General features: G+C 41.9%; 2 protein-coding genes across 6 annotated transcripts in view; one reads left to right on the plus strand and one right to left on the minus strand.

Moving 5' to 3' along the window:
• PPARG (peroxisome proliferator activated receptor gamma) overlaps positions 1 to 27,893 on the minus strand; it is a 103,170-nt gene that overhangs the window by 43,092 nt on the left and 32,185 nt on the right. For 2 of the 5 annotated variants that reach the window (XM_048858626.2, XM_075130558.1), the window contains exons 1-2: positions 27,742 to 27,880; positions 979 to 1,206 (exon numbers count right to left, since the gene is read on the minus strand). In XM_048858626.2, the coding sequence (XP_048714583.1) occupies positions 979 to 1,198 (220 nt within the window). In that variant the 5' untranslated portion in view covers positions 1,199 to 1,206; positions 27,742 to 27,880. Of the gene's footprint in view, positions 1 to 978; positions 1,207 to 26,443; positions 26,680 to 27,741; positions 27,881 to 27,893 lie in introns of those variants that run through there. The other 3 variants (XM_048858628.2, XM_075130557.1, XM_048858627.2) reach the window with 2 other exon arrangements.
• Positions 19,959 to 21,999, plus strand: LOC125640260 (uncharacterized). Its single transcript, XM_048858630.2, has 2 exons — positions 19,959 to 20,506; positions 21,423 to 21,999. Exons 1-2 carry the CDS (start codon positions 19,981 to 19,983, stop codon positions 21,887 to 21,889), a joined length of 993 nt encoding a protein of 330 aa, XP_048714587.2. The 5' UTR covers positions 19,959 to 19,980; the 3' UTR covers positions 21,890 to 21,999.

Here is a 27,893-nt window from a genome sequence, read left to right on the forward strand (position 1 = left end):
CAGGCTCCAAAGAGACAGCCTATTGGCTGGAGTATTTCTGCTTCCCTAGCAGGTCCTTCAGAGGAAGTGGAGACGGGCTGAAGGGTGTATGTGTGGAGGGATGAACTAGAGAACATGCACATTGACAAAACTTCCAGTCCCTCCTTCAAAACACCCCATGTGTTGCTGTGCAAAGACCCTTTGGGTGCAAGTCCCTGTGCTGCACAGATGGGCACCCCCCTTTTGAAGACTCCTCCAAATCTTGCCCCCCAGTGCACAGTAGGACTATACCAGTTCTGCTGCCAAGGGCTTTCCAGACTTGCACACTGAGGGCAGGATTTGCCACTTGATAAACAATTAATTATAAAAAGAGAATAAGAACTGCTTATGATCATTGACCATTAACAGGAGTCACATGGCTTTAAGCAGTTTTTTAATACAGTTTTTATGACAGATTTCCAACTCGCCTTATAAACAAAAGAGACAAAAATATATAAATCAGAAACTCTGGATGTTGTTGATAAAGAAGTAAATCATTCTGACATCATTTTAGAGTACCACATGGGGCTGAATCCTAAAGTTCGCTCAGGGAAGTCAATGAACATTTGCCTGGCCCACTGGCCTAAAAGAGCAGTGGTGTGATTGTCAGCAGAAGTGGGGTAACCATGTCCTTAGGAACAAGTCACCTCCCTTCAGGATGGGAAAACTTCCATTTGGGATTTTATTCATAATTGTGAAGCTAGGGGCTGCTTTGTTTACATGCAACAATACAAAGGGAATGCTCACAAAACTCCAAAGGCCTGTCTACATTGGGAATATCTATGTCTAATTTGCTTGGTTTTTAATAAAGCTTCAAGGACATTTTACTCCAAGGGTATCTGGGACAGAGGGAGGTTCTGAAACAAATTCTAAAAAATCTTTTGTGGAGGGTACACTTCCCAGAGAATTAAACAATTCAAATTTGGACAACCTGAAAAGTGAAAAGAATACTTTGCATACTTTGGCATTCCTGGAGCTTGATATCATATTTGTAATCAATGGCTGTCTGGTCAGTTCTTGCAAGAGGAATATCTTCATAGTGTGGTGAAGAAATACTAGAAAAATCAACAGTGGTAAAGGGCTTTATGTCAAAGGAATGGGAGTGATCTTCCATGGCAGACAGATCCACTTGGCTAATTCCAAAATTAATGGGCCAAAACGGCATTTCTGTGTCGACCATTGTAATCCCTGAAAGGAAAAAAAGAAAGAAACAGACATTTTAAAAACTGCTTCTTCTCCATCCAATGGGGACTCAGTAGGTTCCCATAATTCCTGTTACTGTTAGGTGAATAATCTACACACATACACATACAGATGCATAAAATAATTATTTACTTTATATTATTACGAATAGCTAAATGACACACATCCTGCTTTTATATTTTAAAAAATATTTATACCATGTGGAGGCCTTCAAGTTACTTACAAAAATGGATATTGCTAATTTAAAGGAACATGGGACATGATTCTCATCTTTCACCATTTTTTACACCCATGTAAATTCATTGACTTTGGTGGGGTTACTGTTGATTTATACCAATCTACATGAGAGCAGAGTTATGGTGGTTTTGGTCTGCATGGGTTAATTTCTAACATTTTCAGACTCTAAATTGATTTACTAAGTATTCTGCCAGGTTTGAGCTTCCAAAAATCCTAACCATTTAAAAAAATATAATTTTATGCTATGAAAAATATAGTTGATATCAATATTATAGTACAAACAGCAGGCGGGAAGTTTTTTTCAAAAACATTTAAGTGATTAAGTCCCACTGAAGGCACTTTGAAAATTTTACCCTACACCCTCACAACCATGGCTCGAAGAAACTTCTTGTTATAAGTTTCCATACCCCATTATGTTTCTGGGTCTCCATATTTTCTCTTAAGTTTTAAAAAGAAAGGCCCAAATCAAAAGTCTAAATGTGTATAAGTCCCAAACATATTGATATTTAGCTCTCAGTCCAAAAACCTGCAGTTTGTCCTCGTCCTATCATGTGCGGAACCAAATTCCTTGATTTGAACACCGTTGAGTTCCAAAGAAGTTAGAATTCTAATCTGAATTTTGCACATTGGGCCCTAACTCTACTTTTTAGTGAGTTATAAAAAGATCTTTAGATTAAAATTAGATTGAACATTATGAAACTACAATAAAGTAGTGAGCATGGGTATTTCATTTGGACTTGAGACCCATTAAAGTATATAGACTTTAAACTTTTATGTAATATGAACTTGTTTGACTTGGTTTACTTTGAACCAACTAATACTACTCTGTCATGCTGCCAAAAAGGCTGTTGTTACAAAATGGATATAATGGGTGCCACTCTTCAATTTAGAGGAGACAATATGTGTTGCACAGATTGTCATTCTTTGTTGGTGAAGGCTTCTAGATGTGCAGGTCTCACAGAGAACCACCTGTTTGCCTTTCTGTACAGCAAGCACTGACAGTATGTTCATGCTTCTTACTCCTAAACATTAGATGAGAGGGCAGATGGCGTAACAGTAACTGATACAGAAAGAAGTGCCCTCCTAACAGCAGGGGTTCCGGATGAAGTACTTAGGCAACTCCTTAGCAGTTTCCCCAATTCCTTCCCCCAAAATCTTACAAATTTTATGGGACAGATATATGGATCCTGATGCTACTCTCAGTGAAAGCAGGATTGTGCCAATGGTAAACAAAGAATTTCTGATTAATTTCTCCAAGCCAGAAAAACCTTCTGAATATATAGTCCTGGTTGTCAAAATGTTTAATTGATTTTAAATAGTTCCCACAAAAACGTATTCTTCTTTCAGTGCGTAGGGGATCTATACATGGATATCTATCTTCAGATCAATAGAGCATTTTATCTTCATTTTCGTTACACAGATTTCCAAATAAAAGCGTAAAAACAGTCCAGTGAAAAGAATGACCACTTGTTGGTTTGGCTACCTGACATTTTTTCTTAGTTATAAATCCATTCCTTTAATCATTCTTGCCCACCTCAAAAAACCCTTAACACATGCTTAGGGCGCTACCAAATTCACAGTCCCTGTTGATCAATTTTGCGGTCACAGGATTTTAAAAACAGTACATTTTGTGATTTCAGATATTTAAATCTGAAATTTCACCGTGTTGTAACTGTAGGAGTCCTGACGCAACTCTGAAGGCAGCAACGTAGAAGTAACGTTGGCATAGTATGGCATTGTCATCCTTACTTCTGCGCTGCTACTGATGGGGTGCTGCCTTTAGAGCTGGGCACTTGGTGGCAGCCACCACCCAGCACTGAAGGCAGCACAGAAATAAGGGTGGCAATACCACGACCCCCCTAAAATAACCTTGTGACACCCCTCCACGACCTTCTTTTGGGTCAGGAGCCCGAATTTGAGAATCACTGGTCTCCCTGTGAAATCTGGTCTTTTGTGTAATTTTACCCTATACTACACAGATTTCACGGGCGAGACCAGATTTCACGATCCGTGACACATTTTTCATCGATGTAAATTTGGTAGGGTCCTACACATGCTTAACTTCAGCTGCATGCTAACTCTATCTCTATTCGGCAAAGTACTTAAGCACTGAAGATAACGAGACTTAAGCACATGCCTAAAATTAATGGGATTTAAGCACATGCTTAAAATTAAGCACAAATGTAAGAGATTTGCTGAACAGAGATAGTCTTATGCATGTGCTTAAAGCTAAGGATAAGCTTAAGTGCATCACTTGAATCAGGGCATATGTACATAGAACTGTCATCGAACTGTTGCATGCATGATTGAGGCTAGTGTTCAATAGAAGGGATTAAAATAAACTCCAAAGTCTCCATGAACCATTCATAAGCAATGCAAAAATATCCACACAATTTTAAGGGGGGCACTACGTAGTACTTTCAAGCTAAAGAGCTTCAATTTGCAAATTGCTACAAGCTAATCAAATTTAACAGTAGCTATATTTTTATGCTATAACACAGTACATGGGCATCTCCTGAATTTAGGAAAGCAAGACAAGGATTTAGTTTTATGAATGTGACCATTCTCAAACTAAGACCACATGTGCTACCAAAACAGACCAGCTTCTGTGTTTGATGACAATCCTGGCCTGTGTGCCATTTCCTTTTTGTCACATTTTGAGATCTCAATAGGAGAATACTCCTTACTCTTATAAACAGCTCTAGGGTTCATAGACCAAAAAGCATATATGGTTCAAGAAAGAGGCTGCTCTTTCAAAAAATCAAATAAATATGTGATATGTACAAATATTTCAGGACTGAAGATACTGCATTCATGCCCCCTGAATTGCTTCTTTAGTTTTCTTTGTGTGTGTAAAATTTTTCATCCTGCATGAATATGAAGAATGCATTCATGCATTCATGATACACGACTACCAATGCAAACTTACTACTATGTTGGAAAACGCACATGATTATCCACTGACTGGCTGTAGTGCAGTGTTTCTCAATTGGTGAGGATGGCTTCTCCCACCTCTTCAAGGAAAGGTCAAAACTAGGGTGAACATATTTGCCTATGCTGAATATGGGACACCTGGTAAAATTACTCGTATTCAAGCAAGTTCAACGGCAATCAAATCAGAACTATGCAGTACAAACATTCAAATTAATATCAAGTTGACTGAGCCCCTGTTAAAAAAGAAATACTGTGTAGTTGGATTCTTTTTATTTACCTTCTTATCTTTAAGCCTTTAGGATTTACACGGGGAGGGGTGCCATACACACACTACCGTACACCTCTCTCACGCAGCGGGGGTAGCTGACTGACCCGACCCTCCCTGCCCAGCGCTCTCCGCCGGGCTGGGCCCCAGGGATGGACCCGCCTCTCCTCGTACAGGATGGACCCACCTCTCCCGGTACCTGGAGCCATGTCTTCCCAAGGCAACACGTTGCAGGGGTGTGGGGGGGACATGCAGGGTCACACGCCCCCTGTCCCCAGATGTCTGTCAGGGTTCACATCAGAACGTGGCTAGCAGCAGCCTTTCAGCACTGTGCAGCAGGGAAGGGATGGGAACTGCTTCCAGCTGCGGGGGGGTGGGGGGGGAGTGGGGAAGGGATGACCTGGCCTGTGTCTTTGCAGAGTTCATCTCTTCCCTTCCCCCACACCCGTGGCTGGAAGCAGCTCCTGTCCCTTCCTGCCCACACAGTGTCGAAAGGCAGCTAACACCTCCAGGCTGCTGCTGGCCACCAACCTAACCCAGCCACCTCCTGTCCCCTGGCTACAGCACAGACAGGAAGGGGTTAAACCCTAAGGATGCATTGTGCACCAGGGCCCAGGGAACCAGACTGCACGGGCTTCAGCGAACCGGCCCAGAAAGGTGGCTCAGTAGGAGAGAGTGCCTAGGGGACAGAACAGCCCCACACTCCCTGGAGCCAGGACCCAGGGCAGGTTGTTTGTGAAGAAGGTGCTATGGAGGCTGCACAGTTGGGGTGCGAACAAGCTGGAAAGAGGCTTCCCCATGCCAGCACTGTGTGGGGCTTTGGCACATGCAGGGCTTGGCTCCTCCTGGCCAGTGTGCTGGGCTGGAGGTCTTTTGGGCTTTCCCAGGGAGCCAGCCCAGCCAGAGGCAGTGGGGGGAAGGAAGGAGCCTGAAGGCTGTTGATGAGCTGAGTGCTTTGACTAGAGGCTGGTTCTCCGCACATTGCTGGGAGTGGGACGTGCCCCGCTGCGGGGGGATATGGAAGAGCAGCAGGGCTGCGGGCAGTGACGGGGCAAAGCAGGGAGAGGACAGCGAGAGTGGGAGAACATAAAGGGCCGATCGATGGGCAGCAGAGGCGACATGTAATTGGCCACTGCCTGGCGCCTGCCTTCAATCACCAGCCACCACAGCTCACAGCCAGAGCCTGCTGGAAATGGGACAGAGGGCAGGGCTCTGCTGGCCAAGAGCCAGCATGCATTGGGGGCTGCACTGATGGACCAGCAGGAGGAGCAGCCGGCCCCACGCATTGCAGCTTTGCCAACCACCAGCCTTGTACACCCACCCCCATTGTTGGCCACTCGACCTGCCCCACTCACCACTGGTGGGCAGGCGGCTGGCAAGCAGGGATCCAACCAGCAGCAGGACCCGCCAATACTGATGTGGGGGAGACAGAAGATACGGGACAATTTGCCTGTTTTTAAGAAAAAGTCAGGACACCTGCAGGAGGGTTTAAATATGGGACAGTCCCTTTAAAAACATGACGTCTGGTCACCCTAGTCAAAACAAGCTCAGGGAAAAGGAATATGCTTTCTTTCTGTTTATGAGAACTTATGCATAGAAAACTCCCTTTGATTTCAAAAAGAATTACATGCATGTAAAGGTTGTAGGATCAGGCCCCTATAAATTCTGGAGTGGAAACTTGTAGACAAATAAAGAGAAACATTTCTGACAGAAAGCCTAAAAAACCCTAACACTTCTTAGCTAGAACATGTGTTACTTGAGAAACAAAAGTGTTTAGCATTATCCTCAATCTTCATAGCTAATAGGAGAGTGGGTAAAAAAACCTTGGGAAAATAGGTATTTTTCTATCTGCGGGTAGAAGCAGGGATGGTATAGTCAGCATTTTCCTAGCACAGTCTGCCAATACTATCAGAGCACCTTCATAACAAAACATTGTTTCCAGCCCTGAACTGTTAACTTCTGCTTGTTGTATTAACTTTTAAGGTAAGCAATGCAAGTTAAAAGAAGCAGGCATCAATTTTCCCTGAGTATAATGATCATTGAATGGAAAGGTGTGGGCTCCATACAAGCTAGTCTTTTCTGACTATTTGTTCTTTAATTTTGTTTTTGTTTGTAACACACAATTTTCTGTGTGTGTTGAGAGGAGGAGAAATAAAAACTTCAAGATTATATCGAAAGAAGGAATTATTTGTACATCAAGAACCAGAGAAAGAAATTAATAGTGGGTGCAAGGATTGGCTACTATAGGTAGCAATTCCTTTTTTACCGCTCTTATTTTTGCTACACAAGGGCAGTAAAACCTTGAATTATTGGACATTTACATGCACAGGAGCCTGTAAATGCCACACCCTTTGTACGCCAGTAACATATGTTCTGTACTCAAGATTTCTTCATACAACTAGGAGGTTTCACTAAGTCATGCCAATATGCATCTGTATACATATGTTCTACATTACAGTTGCCTCAAAGGGCAATATTGGTTTCTCTGTTGTACAGTAATTGTATCATATATAGTATGTCCAGAGACTGCTGTTTAGATCTAAGGGCCTGATACTTATCTGAAATTGGTGGAACTCCTCACATAAGCAAACCATATTAAAAAGGGTTTGCAAGATCAGGCTCTAAATTTCTTATTCTTCTCCTTCCACTGAACACAGCTAATTTTGTCCACGCCATTAGTTCAAATGAACAAGCCACTGACTTAGCCTAATTTGCTTGCACAGTACCTGCAGAAATGCAGTGTTTCTATTTCTGTCAGATCAAGTGTGCAAGGGTTCATGAGATTAACTGTTGCAGTTACCCACAGCCAGGAAGCATTTATCTCAGGAAGGCAGTATGTCTCCCTGACCTTCCCTATGCTTAGGGGAGAGAACAAACTACTACAAACCTTTAACGGATACATAGGGTGACCAGATGTCCCAATTTTACAGGGACAGTCCCGATTTTGGGCTCTTTTTCTTATCAAGCCTCCTATTTCCCCCCACCCCCGTCCCGATTTTACACACTTGCTGTTTGGTCACCCTACGGATAGAGCATATTCTCCAACAATATGGCCAGCCAGTTCTATTGGCCAGCATACTGGGGAGGGGATGGAGTGGTGGCTTCTGCCTATTTTTGCCTGTCTCCAGTCCATACCCTTTCCAGAGGGTTGTTTCCTGAAGACCATCTTGGTAGCAATCCCTGCACTTTGCCAAGTGCACAGGCTACCATTCTGGCTGACCCTTTTTCAGGCTGGGCAAGGATTTGGGAGTGGCTCTTTACATTCTCTTCCTACTGCATGGCTGTGTAATTAGCCACAATTGACCCCTTTACCATTATGCAGATATGCTGATTTGTGACTTGTTGGATGAAAATATGCAATGTTATCTATCTCAAAAAGTTCAGTGCAGCTAAATGAGTCTTCAGTGCACTGGTATAAAGTATGCTGTACAGAATAAATATCTCAGGCTTCAAATCTATCACAGGAGGCATTTTGTTTTGTGCCCTGCATGGCTGTTTTTGTATTAGAACCACATCTATTAAAGTGTTATGAAAATAAAAAATAGCTAAGCTCTGGTGACCTTAAAAACGTTTCAGAATTATTCACTGTTTCAGATTTGCTCACCATTTTATCTCAAAATCCAAGCACCTGTGAGTTGTTCATCATGTTTCAAAATTAAGAATCCTGTTCACACACAGGAGCTGACCACTGTTCGGTTGTTATTTTAATTGCCCGACGACTTAGTACAAGGATACTCAGTTTATTTCAGTAAAATTATCATTACACATATGAACATTAGAAACAAGGTGAATTCTACCAATCGACTTTTGTCCCATCTCTAAGTTTTACTATCAATGGTAAACTGAACAAAAAATTACGAGTGATAATGTCAACCTCATATTTATATGACCACTGAACTCCAAAATGTTTGTTAGTACTATCTGATATTTATGTTTGACAATTAATTTATGAAGACACATAACTGTATTTAATTTTTCTTACTTTTTGTCTTAATTTTTTTCCAATAAAAATAAATTAAAAAGGGTTTTACTGCAGCCTTTTAAATGGCTCTGAGTCATTTTCCATCAACCAACAATGACTTGAGGACAACTTTATCAGTCAAATCCTTTGGAATTCTAGGGCACTGTCATAAAGCTTACAGAATCTTGTGTGGCTCTCCAGGCAACAGGAATATTTGTCATTAAGTGGTGAAGAACTTCCACTCCACCCTGCAAATTTTGATTTGTAGAAATTTGTTCTCAGCCAGCACAGGGTTACATAAAGTGGTAGCAGAGGCAATACCACTTGCACAAAGACAAATGAAAATGCTTACACATTCAATCATAATAAAGACTAGAAGTGAAAGGGAGAGTGCTATGAAGTAACTAATTTATACACCAGGAAGTAAAATGAGGCACATGAACCCATCTGACATTTGCTTGATTAAGCTGTCAGTCTCTATACCATTAGGAACAGCCTGGATGACAATCTATAGCTGATTTGGTGTGACTGAGGAAAACAGTCATTCACTCACTCTAAGAAATTCCATTCAACAAGAACCACAAATAAAATCAGTTAAAAATTTCTTATTAGGGCAATTCAATACAATTTTTCTATATTAAGCCAACAGTAATACAAGATATAAAATAAGAGATTACCATGGTATGAAAAACATCTTGGATCACAAACTGCCCCTTACTATAAACAATGCTTGCTCTCAGTTAACCCGAAAGGCTTGTTGCACTGCATTCTACACATACTCTTTCCAAAGGGACAAAGCTATCAAAATGTGACCCTAGAGCTGTTTAATGAAGTAGCCAGAACATCCTACCCTAATACAGCTTACACAAAAACAGAAGAGGAAAAATACAAAAAACCTCTGGGACTTGCAAAGAGTAAATTAAAAACGAGCTGGTTGTATATATATATATATATATATATATATATATAAATACACAGACACACACATATACATATATTGATTAAATTAATATAATTGTAATTTTAACTGAAATATATTTCATGTAGCAGCTTGCATTTCACTTCAAATGACTAATACATATTTTACAAAGTAAACGGACAAGCAGCACCCCACAGAAGTAAATGAGAGTTCTTCCAATGACTTCAATAGGAGCACGATTGGATGCTCAGTGAAATCATTTGACATATGTAGGGAGTTACAGTTAAAATGGTCCCTCTTTCTTTATGAGAGAGTCATAGTCATTCTTAGCCTTTAACGAGTACTTAGAGCTGGTGAAAAGTGTAAGTTTGACATCCCTTCAGATTTAATTCTTTAGGCCACACAACAGGAGCTATCCAAGCTTTCACACATCACCCTGCCAACACTTCTCCTGCAGGCACCACCTCCTATAAAGTAAAGGGTTTCATTATTTTCATAGGGGGAGAGAGAATGAGGCAGAAGACTGCAGGAAAAGAAAGGATATTCATGTGGTTAAAGCAGTTGAATGCCACATTCAGTTCTATCCTTGCCTCTGCCATAGAGTTACTATCTGGTGCTGGGCAAGTCACTTAAGCCAAAACATTTTCAACTGTTCACTAATTGTGTGTTTCTTGTTTTCTGGGTCCCTAACTGAGACACCTGGTGTCCGATTTTCAGATGTGCAATGTACGCACAGATACAACCAAAGTTAATGGGAGCTATAGATACAGAACCATGCTGGAAACAAGGTAGTGTAGTCTGGAGAAATGCGTACACACTTGGGAAACAGGTGGTCTTGTGTTCTAATCATAGTTTTTCTACCGAGTCACTGTATGGCCTTGAGAAAGTTACTTTGCCTTTCTGCCTCCATTTCCGCATCTACAAAATGGGGATACCACTATTTAGTATGGGTCTCATTTACCCATCTGTAAAACAGGGATAATAATATCGCTGTTTTCCTATTACTTGTCTTGTCTATTTAGACTGCACACTCTTTGGCCAGGGACTGTCTCACATCATGCATTTGTACAGTGCCTAGTACAACTGGGCCCTGAACTTGTTCAGGGCCTCTAGAAACTACAATAATAATAATTAATAATAATAGTGGTATATAAAGTTGTTCATTGCTGCCTTTTATCAGCATAGCAGGCTTTACCTATAAGGTAATATTTGTACAAGGAAATAAAGGCCTTCAGTTTGGGAAATAGCAAATTACACATATTTTTTATATATCTTGAACAATAAATGGAACATGGTGAAGTATTTAAGCTATAATTTTAAAGCAACTACTGCATGCAATCCTGATTCCTTTTAATTCTAATAATCTGCCATTCTGAAGCCAAGACTAAAAGACTCCACAATAAAGGACCATTACTATTTTGTGCTCTGTTGCTGCACTGACAGTAGAGGGAGCACAATATAACTAATAAACCAATCTAGAACTCTGCTGACACCATCAATGATACAGTTACACAAAAAGAGCCCTCTTGGCTAGTGCTCCATGAATATCAATGTTTCACAAAATCACCGAAGAAAGAAATTTTATTTGTAAAGTTCAGTAAGGTTCAAGCTGCACTAGAAGATCAAATTAAAAGTGAAAAGTTGTAAAGAATACTTTCAAAGTCCCATAACAGGTTTTTACAGTGACTCCTGGATGTGTAAGCATGTGTGTGAGAGAGAAGGGAATCTATTTTTGGATTCATGTGCCCTGTTCATAGTTTTGGTAAAGTAAATTGGAGAGACTGAGAGCGTAATTTACATTGATGAAGTATGTATTGAATTATATTATATTTATAGGTATTCAAAATGGTAATTTAAAGAAGTCTTTCAGCCAGCAAATCACAAGTTAGGAACTGCTATGATTGTGGTGAAAATTAGGTTTGTTTTAGTTAAGCAATGAACCAAGGATCACCAACTTTTCTGCACTACAAACTCAAATGCTCCTGAGAATTCAGTATTGCCTTTTAACATCCCTCCTCCGGAACTGTGTACGGAGTAATGATGAACTCACGTAGGCATGCACCTTAGAACATGTAAGGTGCACTGTTTTGTTGTCTACAGTGGGCTTGCCATTTTTATCATGAAGTGTGTGTTCTTAAATAATAAAATATCTAAGAGACTAAAAAGTGAGGTCACTGAAGAACACAGAAGTCAGATTTTAGGAGGGTTTTCAAGTATTAGGGAAGTTAGAACTAAAGCTAGATGTGACGAGAAAAGGAGAAATAAAGGATTGGTTTTATTTTTTAATTTACTTGCACAACCAACTCAACAAAATGCACACAACGTCCCCTAGCAAATCCTGGGTCAAATTCAACCCTAGCGTAAATAATGACTTCAGCATAGCTGCTTTTAACTCCAGCACCAAACAAAAATCCTGAGAAAAGATCATATTCTATCCTCTTATAGGGCTTGATCCTACAAGGTGCTGAGCAGTATGCCGCCAATCCAGCAAATCATTTTAATCATACACTTTGAGTGCAGTAGTCTGGAAAGACAGTGGTTTTTGAAAGCTAGCTAACAGTACCAAAAGATGCAATGCAGGTACCTTGAAAAGAGAAATAAATATTCCACGTAAAACTAAAGAAGACATACTTTTTGTGCTTCTGGACCAGATAACCCTGTCACATATTTATGTACGGAAGGAATGTAACATATAGAGTTACCAACTTTCTAATCACACAAAACGGAACACTCTTGCCCTGCCCTGCCCCTTTCCTGAAGCCCCGCCCCTGCCCTGCCCCTTCTCCAAGGCCCCGCCCCCACTCACTCCATTCCCCTCCGGTCATTCGCTCTCCCCCACCCTCACTCATTCATTTTTACCAGGCTGGGGCAGAAGGTTGGGGTACAGAAGGGGGTGAGGGCTCCAGCAGGGGGTGTGGGCTCTAGAGTGGGTCCAGAAATGAAGGGTTCTGGGTGTGGGAGGGGGCTCCAGGCTGGGGCAGTGGGTTGGGATGTGGGCTCTGGGGTGGGGCTGGGGATGAGGGGCTTGGGGTGTAGGAGGGGACTCAGGGCTGGGGGGTGGAGGCGAGGGGTTTTGAGTGTGGGAAAGGGCTCTGGGCTCAGGCAAGGGGTTGAGGTGTGGCAGGGGGTGCGAGCTCTGGGCTGGGGATGCGGGTTCCAGGGTGGAGCGAGAAATGAGGGGTTCAGGGTGCGGGAGGGAGCTCTGGGCTGGGGCAGGGGTGCATAAGTGGGAGTGCGGGCTCCAGGAGGGAGTTTGGGTTTGGGAGGGGGCTTCAGGCTGGGGAAGGGGGTTGGGCTCTGGACTCTGGGCAGCACTTACTTCGGGGGCTCTCTGAAGCGGTGACATGTCCTTCGGCTCCTAGGCATAGGGGTGGTCAGACAACTCTGCACGGTGCACTCTGCCTCTGCACACAGGCACTGCCCCACAGCTCCCACTGGCTGTGGTTCCCAACCAACTGGAGTTGCAGAGCCGGTGCACAGGGTGGGGGCAGCATGTGTAGCCCCCTGGCCGCTCCTGCGCCTCAAAGCCAGAGGGACATGTCACCACTTCCAGGTGCCACGTGGAGCCAGGTAGGGAGCCTGACAGCCCTGCCAACTGGACTTTTAACAGCCTGGTCAAAGCCGCCAGGGTCCCTTTTTGACATGGTGTTCTGGTTGAAAACCAGACACCTGGCAACCTTATAAAGCTCTTAAAGGTATAAATACTAGAAGTTTGGTACAAGAATTGAATTGGACAACCCTCATTATGTTCCCTGTACCCAAATAATTTCTACATCCAGATCTATAAGACAGTGAACTTCCCAAATCAAATACATTTATAGAAGCAAAGGGTAAAATTTTGCCCTATGAAGGGGAAGGAGGATAATGTTCCCCTGCCACAAGCAGCATGGCAGAAACCTACGACACCACAGAAGAATTCTAGAAGCTGCTCCACTCACGAACACACAAGACTGCAAACCATTTTCCTAGGAAGGTTTGGGCTGTGAGTGAAGGGGCATACCAAGCCCCTCAGGGGCTGCAGGCATGCATGCTGCTACAGAAGTATGTACTGCTCAATAGGAGCAGGAGAAAGTAAACTACTCCCACTCAAAACAGGAATAAAGAGCACCCAGAAGGGTATTGCCGTGGCCCACCCTGAGCCCTGCAGGATGGTTCTAAAGTGCACAACACATGCAACTGACAACATCCCATTACACATTCCTCCACTTGCATTAAAAAAAGACAGGATTTAATCAAAAATTTGCATATTACAAGAACAAAGCAAGTTTTACAAGGCATTTAATGTCAAGGCAGGTCAGTCAGGTTCTAACTGGCTCTCCTGTTAACTAACACATTCTTTACTTGCAGATAAGAGGCACTTCAGAAAGGTGTGAAATTTCTTCCTACCTTTAAAAACATCAAAGATATATCACTTCCAATCTGTCCTAACAATCAAGTGCTTCCAGATACATATAAGCAAGAGACAATGACATCAGCATCACTAGGAAATGGTTTTTGTAAAATAATATTTGACCCACACAACTGAATGATCATATAAGCAGCAAGCACCAAAAGTACTATCCATTGAACCTACTGTAATCTTTAGTGTGCAGTGGGTAGTGCAATAGAGGACTGAATTGAAAGAAAAAGCCTGTTCTGGGAAAAAATATATATGATTAAAATTTATTGTCTATGCTCTGTTTGTAAAGCCTACACAGAATGAGAAATGGGTGGGATTCTCATTTACACTAAAGCCGTTTTTTACACTTCTCTCTCTGTATAAATCAGCTTTGGTGTAAATGAGAAACAGGCCCAAATATGCCTCTGGGGTTATGCAGATATGCTAGAACTTTTACAAAACTATTTCAGATATTTCATTTAATCAATGTTGTTGTATTCTGAAACTGAGTAGATACTGCTGAGACCTCAAGCCTATTTCATTATATTGGATATGAAAGGATTATTACTTACAAGCATGTGCATAAAACAGAGGTGATAGAAGCGGAGAAGACTGGAAAATGCAGTATGGTTGTGGAAGAAATATTGATTCATATACTAGAAACAGCTTGATGTACTTGGAAGGATTATTATATAGTTTTAAAATTAATTTTATTGTAAGTGGAAGAACAGAACTTTAACAAAAGTTTTAGAGGACATTACTGCAAGGCTGAAAATGATGTGATATCCTGCCCCTGTCAGTAGAAAGCAGATTGCAATAGAAATGACAGTGTTCTACTATTATTCATAAATTTGGCAGGCCTCCAATAGGTACAAATAATGTATTATCTTACCACGCTGTCTCACCAATGACCCAGATGTTAGGTCTGTGGGGAGGAGCTCTCCAACCCAATACAAATTGCCTTTGTAGCTACCTGAACAGAAAGACTGAACACTGTGTCAAACTGTTTTCTGTTGGGGGCAGCTGTAATTTAATTCTGTGTGAAGAGTGTTATGAAACCAAAACTAATTCTATTAAGATTTTCTTCCAGTGCTCTTCATTCTAAAGCCCTAAAAAACCTCACATTCTAAAAATGAAAACCATTGTTAATTCACTATGTTGTAAAGAAAATTAAAAAGCAGAATCAATACAATACGATGCATTCCTCTACTGTCTAATCATAAACAATATGGAAGGGAATATATACAGAAGGGAATCATGAACGGCGAAAAATGTGTGTAGGTATTTCTACCATTCCTAACACAGTGTCATCAGAGCACAAAACTGAATTATTTTGCTTTTGATTGATTTAATCCAGTTTATCCAGCAAAAATTAAAACAATTAAAAAAATCAATCCTTCTCTATAAAACCATCCATGTTGCATTCAGCAATAGTGAAATTATATTTCATGATGTACAATTTAGGCGTTACTCTCTATGAATCATTATTATTTAAAGAAAGATATTGATAGGCTGGCAATGAGTCACGGACAGTTTTGTAATCTGAAAAGCTGGCTTCTTATTGGAGACTTTTGCCCTCTCTTTGGCAAGGAGCAATAGCTAACTGTGCCAAGTTACTAATTTTTTGAGTAGGCCTCCTCTTGTCACATAAGTGGTCTAATAAGATTGCAATGAGTTGCTGATTTTAAAATACACCAACATTCTGTACTGCATATTACATTGCAGATCTTTATGGTCTAGATACATACAAATTATTTTAATTTTCAGAATTGCACTTGGCCCAAAGAAATAATATGAATTTTGTAACTGGCAGTATTTATATTTCTCAGAGGTCTAGTAAAGTTTTGCTAACTACAGGATATCCATATAATGTGAAAACTTCATATATGTGAAGTCTTAAATCTACACTAAATGGTTGGTTCTTTCTTCAGTTTCTTAGTTATTAAATGACCTAATATTTGAGAACAGGAACAACTTCCAAATCCTTTGTTAATTAACTAAATGAGATGAATAAAGGGAATACTCTAAAAAACATCCTTCCCTGTAGTCCTAAGAACTGGAATAAATCAGAAGAAACCCATTCTGTTTTGTTACAAAAAATGACAGTATAATTTTAAAAATCAAGTGATTTTAAAAATCAAAGTTCCTTACCATGTTACAAAACACAGACCATACCCTGAATCCATTGCAGTCACTGCAAAACTTACATCAGCAGGAGCAGGGTTGGGCCTCAACACTTTAGATTATTACAAGTGAGGTATAAAAAAAATTTACTTTTCACTAATTATACTTCATGTTGACTTTTTTGGTTTTCTATTGGCCTGAACAATGAAAACAGATAGTCCATTTTACTTTTATTGTGGTCAGTTTTTAACTGATGATTTCACCATCGGTTTCTGACCTCTAAAAGAGCTGAAATGTATTGCAAATACTTAAGGCCCTACCAAATTCACAGCCATGAAAAACGCATTAAAGACCATGAAATCTGGTCTTTTGCATGCTTTTACCCTATACTACGCAGATTTCATGGGGGGAGACCAGCGTTTCTCAAATTGGGGGTCCTGATGCAAAAGGGAGTTGCAGGAGGGTCACAAGGTTATTTTAGGAGGGTTACAGTATTGCCAGCCACCCTTCTGCACTGCCTTCAGAGCTGGGCGGCCCGAGAGCAGCAACTGTAGGCTAGGTGCTCAGCTCTGAAGGCAGAACCCTGCCAGCAGCAGCGCAGAAGTAAGGGTGGCAATACCATACCATGCCACTCTTACTTCTGTGCTGCTGCCTTCAGGGCTGGGCATCCAAAGAGTGGTAGCTGCTGACTGAGGGCCCAGCTCTGCAGGCAGCAGTGCAGAAGTAAGGGTGGTAATACCATACCATACCATCCTTACTTCTGTGCAGCTGCTGGTGGTGGCCCTGCCTTCAGAGCTGGGCTCCCAGCCAGCAGCCACAGCTCTCCAGCTGCCCAGTTCTGAAGGCAGCGCCATCGCCAGCAGCACATAAGTAAGGGTAGTAGTACCGAAACCTCCACCCTATAACCTTGCAGTCCCCCCACAACTCCTTTTTGGGTCAGGACCCCTACAATTAAAACACCATGAAATTTCAGATTTAAATAGCTGAAATCATGAAATTTATGATATTTAAAATCATATGACTATGAAATTGACCAAAATGGACTGTGAAATTGGTAGGGCCCTAGAAATACTTAAGAGGAACATTTTTTCTCTAGAGTGATTCTGCTGATTTTTTCCCTCTGTTGATCTTAGGTTTTATAAAAGTTATCTTTAACAACACCTACATTTTGGGAAGAATTTGACCAGTGTCCCTTTGATACATCTTTGTACTATGATTTAACAATTTTTTGTTTTGCATTTCTCTATAGAAAGTACATGATTACCAAATGAGAACATCACTGGGATTAATAAAGATTACGGTGAAATGTAGACCATAGAATGCAAAACATATGATGTATATTATAAATCAGGTTTATAATATCTGCTACATGCCATGCATTTAATATTTGTAAACAGAAATTTCATATGCATATCTAAACATTACTAATTCGTGGCAGTGGTTTAGGAACTAATGAAACTCCTGCTCAAGTCAATAGAAAGACTTTTGACTTCAGTGGGAATTGGATTGATCACTTAGGCCCCCAACTAAAGAAAGCACTCCTGTATCAGGGCTTTATTGCTAAACTACAGGTATTTTGGAATATATATAAGAAATTAGGTTCCCCACAAATTCACTCTTTTCTATGCAAAATTTCCATCCACTTCTAGTACCCAATAAGATAATAGCATTGAACTGAAACCACAATCTACATTTTTGAAAAAGGCCTTGATAAAACAGATTCACAACTTTTGAAGTTAATCTACTTAGCCAGGTTTCAGAGTAGCAGCCGTGTTAGTCTGTATCCGCAAAAAGAAAAGGAGGACTTGTGGCACCTTAGAGACTAACAAATTTATTTGAGCATAAGCTTTCGTGAGCTATGAAGTGAACTCAGAAGAACTTATGCTCACATAAATTTGTTAGTCTCTAAGGTGCCACAAGTACTCCTTTTCTTCTATTTAGCTAGTTACCTATACTACATTCACTTGAGATACAGAACTGTTACAGTCTATGAAAAAATTTTATGTGACATATCCAGTAAGTTTGTACAGAGGCTAACACATAGCTTGTTATAATATGAACACTGGCCAAGCCCTCTGTTGCCACATGCTTATTTGCAATCCTACCAAAGATTTAAGAATGCATCACTGCAGTGGTGATGTGAGAACAGTAATGTGAAAAATGAGATTATTTTCAAGAAAAAGCTACACAACCTTGTTTTTTTAAGTTAAATGAGAACATAATCTCAGTGTCTTTTAATAAATAAAATCATGGGCCTTTGTTCTGTAAAAATTATGCTTACTCATTAATTATCAAATAAGTCCCCAATCTGGCGATGAACTCTGTGTGGTTGAACTCCAGGAAGATATGGGGGACAAAGCTGATATTAAACTTGATATTTCATTTTTAAATGTTAATTGTTTATTATAATGTTTACAGTATAAAACTTTCTAAGTTTTTTAAAATTTGATTCTCCTAAATCTGAATGTTTTATGTTATCAGGTAAGAGTGTTTTACATTATAAGGGATGTTATGTAAATAACTACATTATACATGATCTTTCATGGTATAAAGATTTTCTCTAATGCAGGAAATAAACTTCTGGGGTGAAATCTTGGCTCCACTGAAGTCAATGGCAAGTCACTTCAATGGAGTCAGTTTTCTACCTCTGGTTACTTTTTCCATAGATTGTCCTGAATATATTATCAAAACTCTCCACCTTTTAAAAAGTCAAAAGGCCTTTTGTAAGAATCAATGGATCTTATTATTCTCAACAGATACTTTATCAAATAATAGGTTCTTAATACTCATAGGACAGGCATCTTAAATAATGTTTCCAAGAAATGACCTAAAGAGGAATATGACTTTAAGAGGGTAAATCGCTAATATCATAGATGCAATTTCCTGCCATGATCGAACTCTGAATACTCCCACAGGAGGAGAAGGAACAACTGCAGCATGAGTTGAAGCTCATTCCTTGAATTAAATCCCACTTTTAAAGTCTTCCCTGGCAGTTAGAGTATGTTTTAAGTTATTCATAAAAGTGCTTTTGACATATCAAAATGAATTTGTTTCATCACAAAGCAGCCATCTCCTAAAATTCTCAAAAATGAAATATTTACTTGAATATGTATAAGATCTGAAGTGCCTACCTATTTTGATAAGCACAGTGAAACTAGAAAATGCGAGGGTCATAAATAGTAATGAAGGGGGTAAACATGTATCATTCCCCTCTTCCAAAAGCAAAAGACAATCCACTGCATGCATTAAATTTTGCACAGTCCTAACCTCACCTAGGGTATCACATCCCATTTAAGGCAGGCCCTATTGGCAGCCATACTCAGGATTCTCTACCCACAGCACTTCCAAAAGAGCTCAACTTCTGAAGAACTGGGGTTGGTGGTGCACCCAGGGACAGAGTGGAGGCACAAAACCTATGCCTGGATGACATTAGGGCAGAACTAGTGTCTATTCTATGATGGGAAGAGATGGGCAAATCCCACACACCGAAATGTGAATACATTTTAGTTCTTCTATTTTGGACAAAATCAATGCATCCTTCTTTAATTTATATTCTGTATTCATTTATACTGTTAATGCTTCACAAATTAAATTTTTATGTACAGCCAAATTCTGTACTCACTTACATATGTGCAAACTTTGTCAGCAACTGTAAGGGTTTACAGCTTTTTCCCATAGTACCTAAATGTGCAATTCAGGTATTCATCATTCTAAAGTAACATATTAATAAAGCTAACAGTCTTTGTGCAGCCATAATCTGATGTTCTTTAAAAGCAAAATTTACCTTTTAATTTTTCTTTCAATAACTAAGTTACTTTTTCATGTGAACAAACCTAAGAAATGTATAACCTGTCTAACCACTTTTCAGTGATAAACCAATCTCTTTTCACACTACTGCACTTTTGAAAAAAAAACTACATGGAAAAACAAGTAATGTCTAAATGAAGTGGACGGAACGGGAGGTATGGGATCTGATCGCTGTATGGGGAGACAAATCCGTGCTGGCAGAACTCCGTTCAAAAAGACGAAATGCCAAAATATTTGAAAAAATCTCCAATGGCATGAAGGACAGAGGCTATAACGGGGATCCGCAGCAGAGCCACGTGAAAATTAAGGAGCTCAGGCAAGCCTACCAAAAAACCAGAGAGGCAAACAGCCGCTCTGGTTCAGAGCCCCAGACATGCCGCTTCTATGATGAGCTGCATGCCATTCTAGGGGGTGCAGCCTCCACTACCCCAACCCTGTGCTTTGACGCCATCCAAGGAGTGGGAGGCAACATGGAAGCAAGTTTTGGGGGCGAGGTAGATGATGAGGAGGAGGAGATTGTAGATAGCTCACAGCAAGGAAGCAGAGAAACCGGTTTCCCCAACAGCCAGGATCTGTTTATCACCCTGGACCTGGACCCAGTACCCCCCAAACCCACCCAAGGCGGGCTCCCGGACCCTGAAGGTGGAGAAGGGACTTCTGGTGAGTGTACCTTTGTAAATATTATACATGGTTTAAAAGCAAGCGTGTTTAATGATTAATTTGTCCTGGTATTCGCGGCCAGTACAGCTACTGGAAAAGTCTGTTAACGTGTCTGGGGATGGAGCGGAAATCCTCCAGGGACATCTCCATAAAGCTCTCTTGTATGTACTCCCAAAGGCTTTGCAAAAGGTTTCTGGGGAGGACAGACTTATTCCGTCCTCCATGGTAGCACACTTTACCATGCCAGGCCAGTAGCACGTAGCTGGGGATCATTGCAGAACAAGGCATTAAGCTTATGGTCCCGGTGTTTGCTGGCATTCAAACAACACCTGTTCTTTATCTCTCTGTGTTATCCTCAGGAGAGTGATATCATTCATGGTCACCTGGTTGAAATAGGGTGGTAAGCAGATATTCAGAGGTGCCCGTTCCTGCTGGGCTGTTTGCCTGTGGCTGAACAGAAATCTTCCCTGCTGTTAGCTATGTGGTGGGGGGAGGGGTGAAGCCATCACCTCAGAGAATTGGGTGTGTGTGGGGGGGGAGGGGGTTAGTTGGGTTTCTGCACCCCCTCCTTTTAAATTGCCAACCCATTTTTAATGGCCAACCCAACAGCTACTTCGTATGGGAAATGAGGGCACTGCTGTTTGAAACCATTCCCACATGTTATGAAGGTTAAAGAAGCCAAAAGACTGTGGCTTACCATGGCTGCCTGCAAGCCGAATTCTGCTGCCCGGCCCTGCATGAGTGATCTCTCACACCAAACCAGCATACCCTCAATAAGAGGCAAAGTGCGACCTTGTAATGAAAGCACATGTGCTATGTAATGTTAACAGCAAGGTTTACCGTGAAAGAGTGTACCCATTGTTCTATAAAATGTGTCTTTTTAATTACAACTCTCCCTTTTTTTCCCCTCCACCAGCTGCATATGTTTCTCCTTCCCAGAGGCTAGTGAAGATTAGAAGGCGAATAAAATGCACTCGTGATGAAATGTTCTCTGACCTCATGCTGTCCTCCCACACTGACAGAGCCCAGCAAAATACATGGAGGCAGACAATCTCAGAGTGCAGGAAAACACAATATGACTGCGAGGAGAGGTGGCGGGCTGAAGATGGCATGGTAGGTGGCATCAGCTTGCTGAAAGAAGGCAGGAATCAATGCTCAGGCTTCTGGAGGATCAAACTCATATGCTCCAGTGTATGGTTGAGCTGCAGGAAAGGCAGCAGGAGCACAGACCGCCGCTACAGCCCCTGTGTAACCAACCACCCTCCTCCCCAAGTTCCAGAGCCTCCTCATCCAGACGCCCAAGAATGCGGTGGGGGGGCCTTCAGCCACCCCACCCTAGAGGATTGCCCAAGCAACAGAAGACTGGCATTCAATAAGTTTTAAAGTTTTAAAGTGCTCTGTGGCCTTGTCCTTCCCTCCTCCACCACCCCACCCAGTGCTTCCCTCCTCCACTACCCCTCCCGGGCTACCTTGGCAGTTATCCCCCTATTTGTGTGATGAATAAATAAAGAATGCATGAATGTGAAGCAACAATGACTTTATTGCTTCTGCAAGCGGTGATTGAAGGGGGGAGAGGAAGGTGCTTAGCTTACAGGAAAGTAGAGTGAACCTGGGGGGGGGTCCCATCAAGGAGAAACAAACAGAACTTTCACACCGTAGCCTGGCCATTCCTGAAACTGGTTTTCAAAGCTTCTCTGATGCGCACCGCGCCCTCCTGTACTCTTCTAACCGCCCTGGTGTCTTGCTGTGCGTAATCAGCGGCCAGGCAATTTGCCTCAACCTCCCACCCCACCATAAATGTCTCCCCCTTACTCTCACAGAGATTGTGGAGCGCACAGCAAGCAGTAACAACAATGGGAATATTGGTTTCGCTGAGGTCTAACCGAGTCAGTGAACTGCACCAGCGTGCTTTTAAACGCTGAAATGCACATTCTACCACCATTCTGCACTTGCTCAGCCTATAGTTGAACAGCTCCTGACTACTGTCCAGGGTGCCTGTGTATGGCTTCATGAGCCATGGCATTAAGGGGTAGGCTGGATCCCCAAGGATAACTATAGGCATTTCAACATCCCGACGGTTATTTTCTGGTCTGGAAAGTAAGTCCCTTGCTGCAGCTGTTGAAACAGACAAGAGTTCCTGAAGATGCGAGCATCATGTACCTTTCCCAGCCATCCCACATTGATGTTGGTGAAACGTCCCTTGTGATCCACCAGTGCTTGCAGCACCACTGAAAAGTACCCCTTTCAGTTTATGTACTTGCTGCCTTGATGCTCCAGTACCAAGATTGGGATATGGGTTCCGTCTATCGCCCCACCACAGTAGGGAATCCCACTGCAGCAAAGCCATCCACTATGACCTGCACATTTCCCAGAGTCACTACCCTTGATATCAGCAGCTCAGTGATATCAGCAGCTCAGTGACTTGCATCACAGCAGCCCCCACAGTAGATTTGCCCACTCCAAATTGATTCCCGACTGACTGGTAGCTTGGTATTGTCCGCAAACTTTATAAGTGTACTCTCTATGTCATTATCTAAATCATTGATGAAGATATTGAACAGAACCGAACCCAGAACCGATCCCTGCGGGACCCCATTCATTATGCCCTTCCAGTATGACTGTGAACCACTGATAACTACTCTCTGGGAATGATTTTCCAACCAGTTATGCACTCACCTTATAGTAACTCCATCTAGGTTGTATTTCCCTAGTTTGTTTATGAGACGGTCATGCGAGACAGTATCAAAAGCTTTACTAAAGTCAAGATATACCACATCTACCTCTTCCCCCCATCCACAAGGCTTGTTACCCTGTCAAAGAAAGCTATCAGGTTTGTTTGACACAATTTGTTCTTGACAAATCCATGCTGACTGTTATTTATCACCTTATTATCTTCTAAGTGTTTGCAAATTGATTGCTTAATTAGTTGCTCCATTATCTTTCTGGCTACAGAAGTAAAGCTGACTGGTCTGTAATTTCCCGCGTTGTCCTTATTTCCCTTTTTATAGATGGGCACTATATTTGCCTTTTTCCAGTCTTCTGGAATGTCTCCTGTCTTCCATGACTTTTCAAAGATAATTGCTAATGGCTCAGATATCTCTTCAGTCAGCTCCTTGAGTAATCTAGGATGCATTTAATCAGGCCCTGGTGATCTGAAGACATCTAACTTGTCTAAGTAATTTTCGAGTTGTTTTTTCCCTATTTTAGACTCTGATCTTACCTCATTTTCACTGGCATTTACTATTTTAGACGTCCAATAGCCACCAACCTTCTTGGTGAAAACTGAAACAAAGAAGTCATTAAGCACCTCTGCCATTTCCACATTTTCTGTTATTGTCTTTCCCCCCCCCCCATTGAGTAATGGGCCTACTCTGTCCTTGGTCTTCCTCTTGCTTCTAATGTATTTGTAGAATGTTTTCTTGTTTTCTTTTATGTCCCTAGCTAGTTTGATCTCGTTTTTTTGCCTTGGTTTTTCTAATTTTCTCCCTATATACTTGTGTTATTTGTTTATATTCATCCTTTGTAGTTTGACTGAGATTCCAGCTTTTGTAGGACTCCTTTTTGAATTTTAGATCATTGAAGATCTCCTGGTTAAGCCAGGGTGGTCTCTTGCCATACCTCCTATCTTTCCTACGCAGTGGGATAGTTTGCTCTTGTGCTCCTAATAATGTCTCTTTGAAAAACTGCCAAATGTCTTCAATTGTTTTTCCCCTTAGACTTGCTTCCCATGGGATTTTACCTACCAACTCCCTGAGTTTGCTAAAGTCTGCCTTCTTGAAATCCATTGTCTTTATTGTGCTGTTCTCCCTCCTACCATTCCTTAGAATCGTGAACGCTACTATTTCATAATCACTTTCACCCACGTTGCCTTCCACTTTCAAATTCTCAACCAGTTCCTCCCTATTTGTCAAAATCAAATCTAGAACAGCCTCCCCCCAGTAGCTTTCTCCACCTTCTGAAATTAAAAAAAAAAAAAAGGTCTCCAATACATTCCAAGAACTTGTTGGATAATCTGTGCCCTTCTGTGTTATTTTCCCAACAGATGTCTGGGTAGCCATGTATGTCCCCCGATACATCTTACCAAAAAAATCATATTGACTTTGAAGTGACTTCAGAATGCCTGTACAGACAATGTCAGATCAGGACATATGCATGGGAGCTTGCTATTGAGACTGAAATGTCAGTATTCTGCAACACAGGGAGAAATACCTAAAGGGAGTCAGTGACTCAGTTATGAATTGTGCACTAACATGAAGCTAGCTCATACAGTGCCACTTCTGAATATTTTGTTGAGTTCCAGAATAGAATATCTTCCCCCATTCCTGCTTCTTTTGGGCTGTAATATAATTACACGATAACATGCATTGTACTCTATATTTCACCCCAAAAGAAAAATATGCTGAAGTTTTTCTTAGGAAAATTGTGAAGATTAACTACCATAAACGAGAGTCTAAGAGTAATAGTAACTTAGCATTTTTCAAAACCTGATTATGACTGAATACTAACACTTTGGGAAAAAAATATACCATTAATCACTTGACACAGCTGTACTAGTTATAAAAACAATCTGTTACTTTATTTTAGAAAGAATTAACACAAAAAAACCATCTTGAAAATTCACTTTTATGGTAAACATATTTTCTTATGTTGAATTCACAACTTTTTGCTCATAAAAAATTTCTTTGGGCCAATTTTTCACTTTTTTCACTTACTGTATCCCTTGCCCTTTACAGAAATAGTATGGTTAGGAATTTTCTACTTCTTTTTTTTCAAACGGCTTCCTGCAGTGCATTTCAGACAAGACCAGGAAACTATAGTAATTATAGAACAGAAAACACAGAACAGAATTATAGTAACTACGGAACAGAGATTACCCAGAAGCCCTAGAACAGATCTCACCTGTACAACAGAAATGGATAATACAAAATGGACTGAAATTGCAGGGAAATCATAGAATCATAGAACTGGAAGGGACCTTGAGAGGTTATCTAGTCCAGTCCCATGCACTCAAGGCAGACTAAGTATTATCAAGACCAACCCTGACAGGTGTTTATCCAACCTGCTCTTAAAAATCCCCAATGATGGAGATTCCACCACCTCCCTAGGCAATTTATTCCAGTGCTTAACCACTCTGACAGTTAGGAAGTTTTTCCTAATGTCCAACCTAAACCACCCTTGCTGAAATTTAAGCCCACTGCTTCTTGTCCTAGCCTCAGAGGTTAAGAACAATTTTTCTCCCTCCTCCTTATATGTACTTGATGTATTGTCACTTTGTGCTCGCTCCTGTCAACATCTAAATAGACCTGCACAGTCATACAGCACTCTCCATCTAGTAAACTCGGATCATTCCTGCTTGGTAATCCACTGTGCTCCTGCATTCTAGTGTAAAAAAATAACTTCCCTTTCCCCTCAAAGAGAACCATGCCCTTATAAACAAATGTACATATGCTGCCCCAACCCTAATATTCTGTAACAAACCAAAGAAATGTCACTGTGACACACCCAGAAGTTATTTGAGTTATTTGAGGCCATTTTAAGCCTGGTGTCACCCAAGCCTCCTTGAAATTTCCACAAGCAAATCCCCTTTTCATAGAGGCTTCTTTGAGAGCAGTATAGAATTTAGCTAGATGCAAATCTGTTCAAATTTCCTATTCAGAAGAAGGCTTTCTTTCAGTTATCTTTACTAAACTGATTTAATAAGAATGCTACTTGTGTGTGTCATTTTATCTCTCTTCTCTCCTAAGGGCTGATATTTCTGTGTGCTAAGTGCACAGACAACTAGGATGACCAGATGTCCCGATATTTGGAGCTTTGCCTTACAACCCCCTGTCCCGATTTTTCACACTTGCTGTCTGGTCACACTACATAAAACATGGAAAACCTCAGACAGGAGACACAGGGTAAACATTTCAATATAAAATACTGCAAAGTCCTTACCTCGTTACAAATGTACACATTTACAGTATTCTGTAGCAATAAATCTTGCAATGTTCCAAGCTTGCTCAACATCCATGCAAATTAAAACAGAACAGAGTGCTTTTCATTTTAATTTGTAGAATGTTTATTATGTTCTCTCTTGGATTTTTCCTTTTTTCTATGGCAGTAAGCCACCTGCCCCTCCCTCTGCTCCCCTCTTTCCCACCCTGAACTATTTCTCCGTGGGTCTTGCCTTGATTTCCCAATTCCTTCATTCTGGAGCCAATATTTCTAGTTTTTTCATCAGCAAAAAATTGCATGTATAGTGCCTTGCCTCGCACAAAACCCTTGCCCTGTCCCTGCCCCGCCCCTCCTCCGAGACCCTGCGCCTTTTCTGATGCCCGGCCCCCTGCTCACTCCATCCCCACCCGCCCACCCCCCGTTGCTCGCTCTCCTCACTCTCATGCACTCACTCATTTTCACCGAGCTGGCTCAGGGGGCTGGGGTGTGGGAAGGGGTGAAGGCTTTGGCTGGGGGTACAGAGGTTTGGGATATAAAAGGGTGCTCCAGGATGGGACAGAGAGGTTCAGAGGGCGGGAGAGGGATCAGGGCTGGGGTAGGGGGATGGGGCATGCGGGGGGAGTGAGGGCTCCAGCTGGGGGTGCGGGCTCTGGGGTGGGGCTGGGGATGAGGGGTTTGGGATGCCGGAGGGGGCTTGGGTAGGGGCCTGGGAGGGTGTCAGGAGTGCAGGCTCTGGGCAGCGCTTACCTCAAGCAGCTCCCGGAAGCAGCAGTATGTCCCTCCTCCGGCTTCTACCTCCTACATGGAGGTGCGGCCAGGCGGCTCTGCGCACTGACCCATCTGCAGGCACCGATCCCGCAGCTCCCACTGGCCATGGTTCCTGGCCAATGGGAGCTGAGGGGGCAGCACTTGGGACGGGGGCAGCATGTGGAAACCCCTGGCTGCCCCTATACATAGGAGCCAGAGGGGGGACACGTCAGCTGCTTGCTGGGAGCTATGCAACATGGAGGCTAGCAGGGATTCTGCCAGCCCTACTGCGCAGTGCCACCAACTGGAGAGTCAACAGCCTGGTCAATGGTGCTGATCAGAGCCGCCTGGATCCCTTTTCAACCGGGTGTTCCAGGCGAAAAACGGACACCTGGTAACCCTAATTGGTGCAGCTGACTTTCCCCTTGTCCTTCCACCTCAGTGGTGTGTCACTCCAGCATTTCCCAGGAACACCATTCAGCCAGGAAGTAGATCAGAAGAATTTTAAATAATATTATCAGCCTGGCTGTAACCAGCTCCTGTTTTTGTACCTTCAGTGCTGTTGCTTCATTTGGTTGCACCCACATTTTGTAGACACAGAAACGGAGTCCAGCATTTGAAACATTGCATATAATGTTCTTCAGGTATTAACTACAGAGGATCCTGAGTCCCTATGCAGTCCCTGTCCAGGGCAAATCTCCCA

The sequence above is a fragment of the Caretta caretta genome, chromosome 7 (assembly GCF_965140235.1).
Source record: "Caretta caretta isolate rCarCar2 chromosome 7, rCarCar1.hap1, whole genome shotgun sequence".
Classification (NCBI taxonomy): Eukaryota; Metazoa; Chordata; order Testudines; family Cheloniidae; genus Caretta; species Caretta caretta.

Excerpts from the sequence above, each read along its gene's own strand:
- LOC125640260 (XM_048858630.2), top strand. The coding sequence starts at position 19,981 with ATGAAGTGGACGGAACGGGAGGTATGGGATCTGATCGCTGTATGGGGA. Across the intron at positions 20,507-21,422 it reads AGGTGGAGAAGGGACTTCTG|CTGCATATGTTTCTCCTTCC; the intron begins GTGAGTGTACCT and ends CCCCTCCACCAG.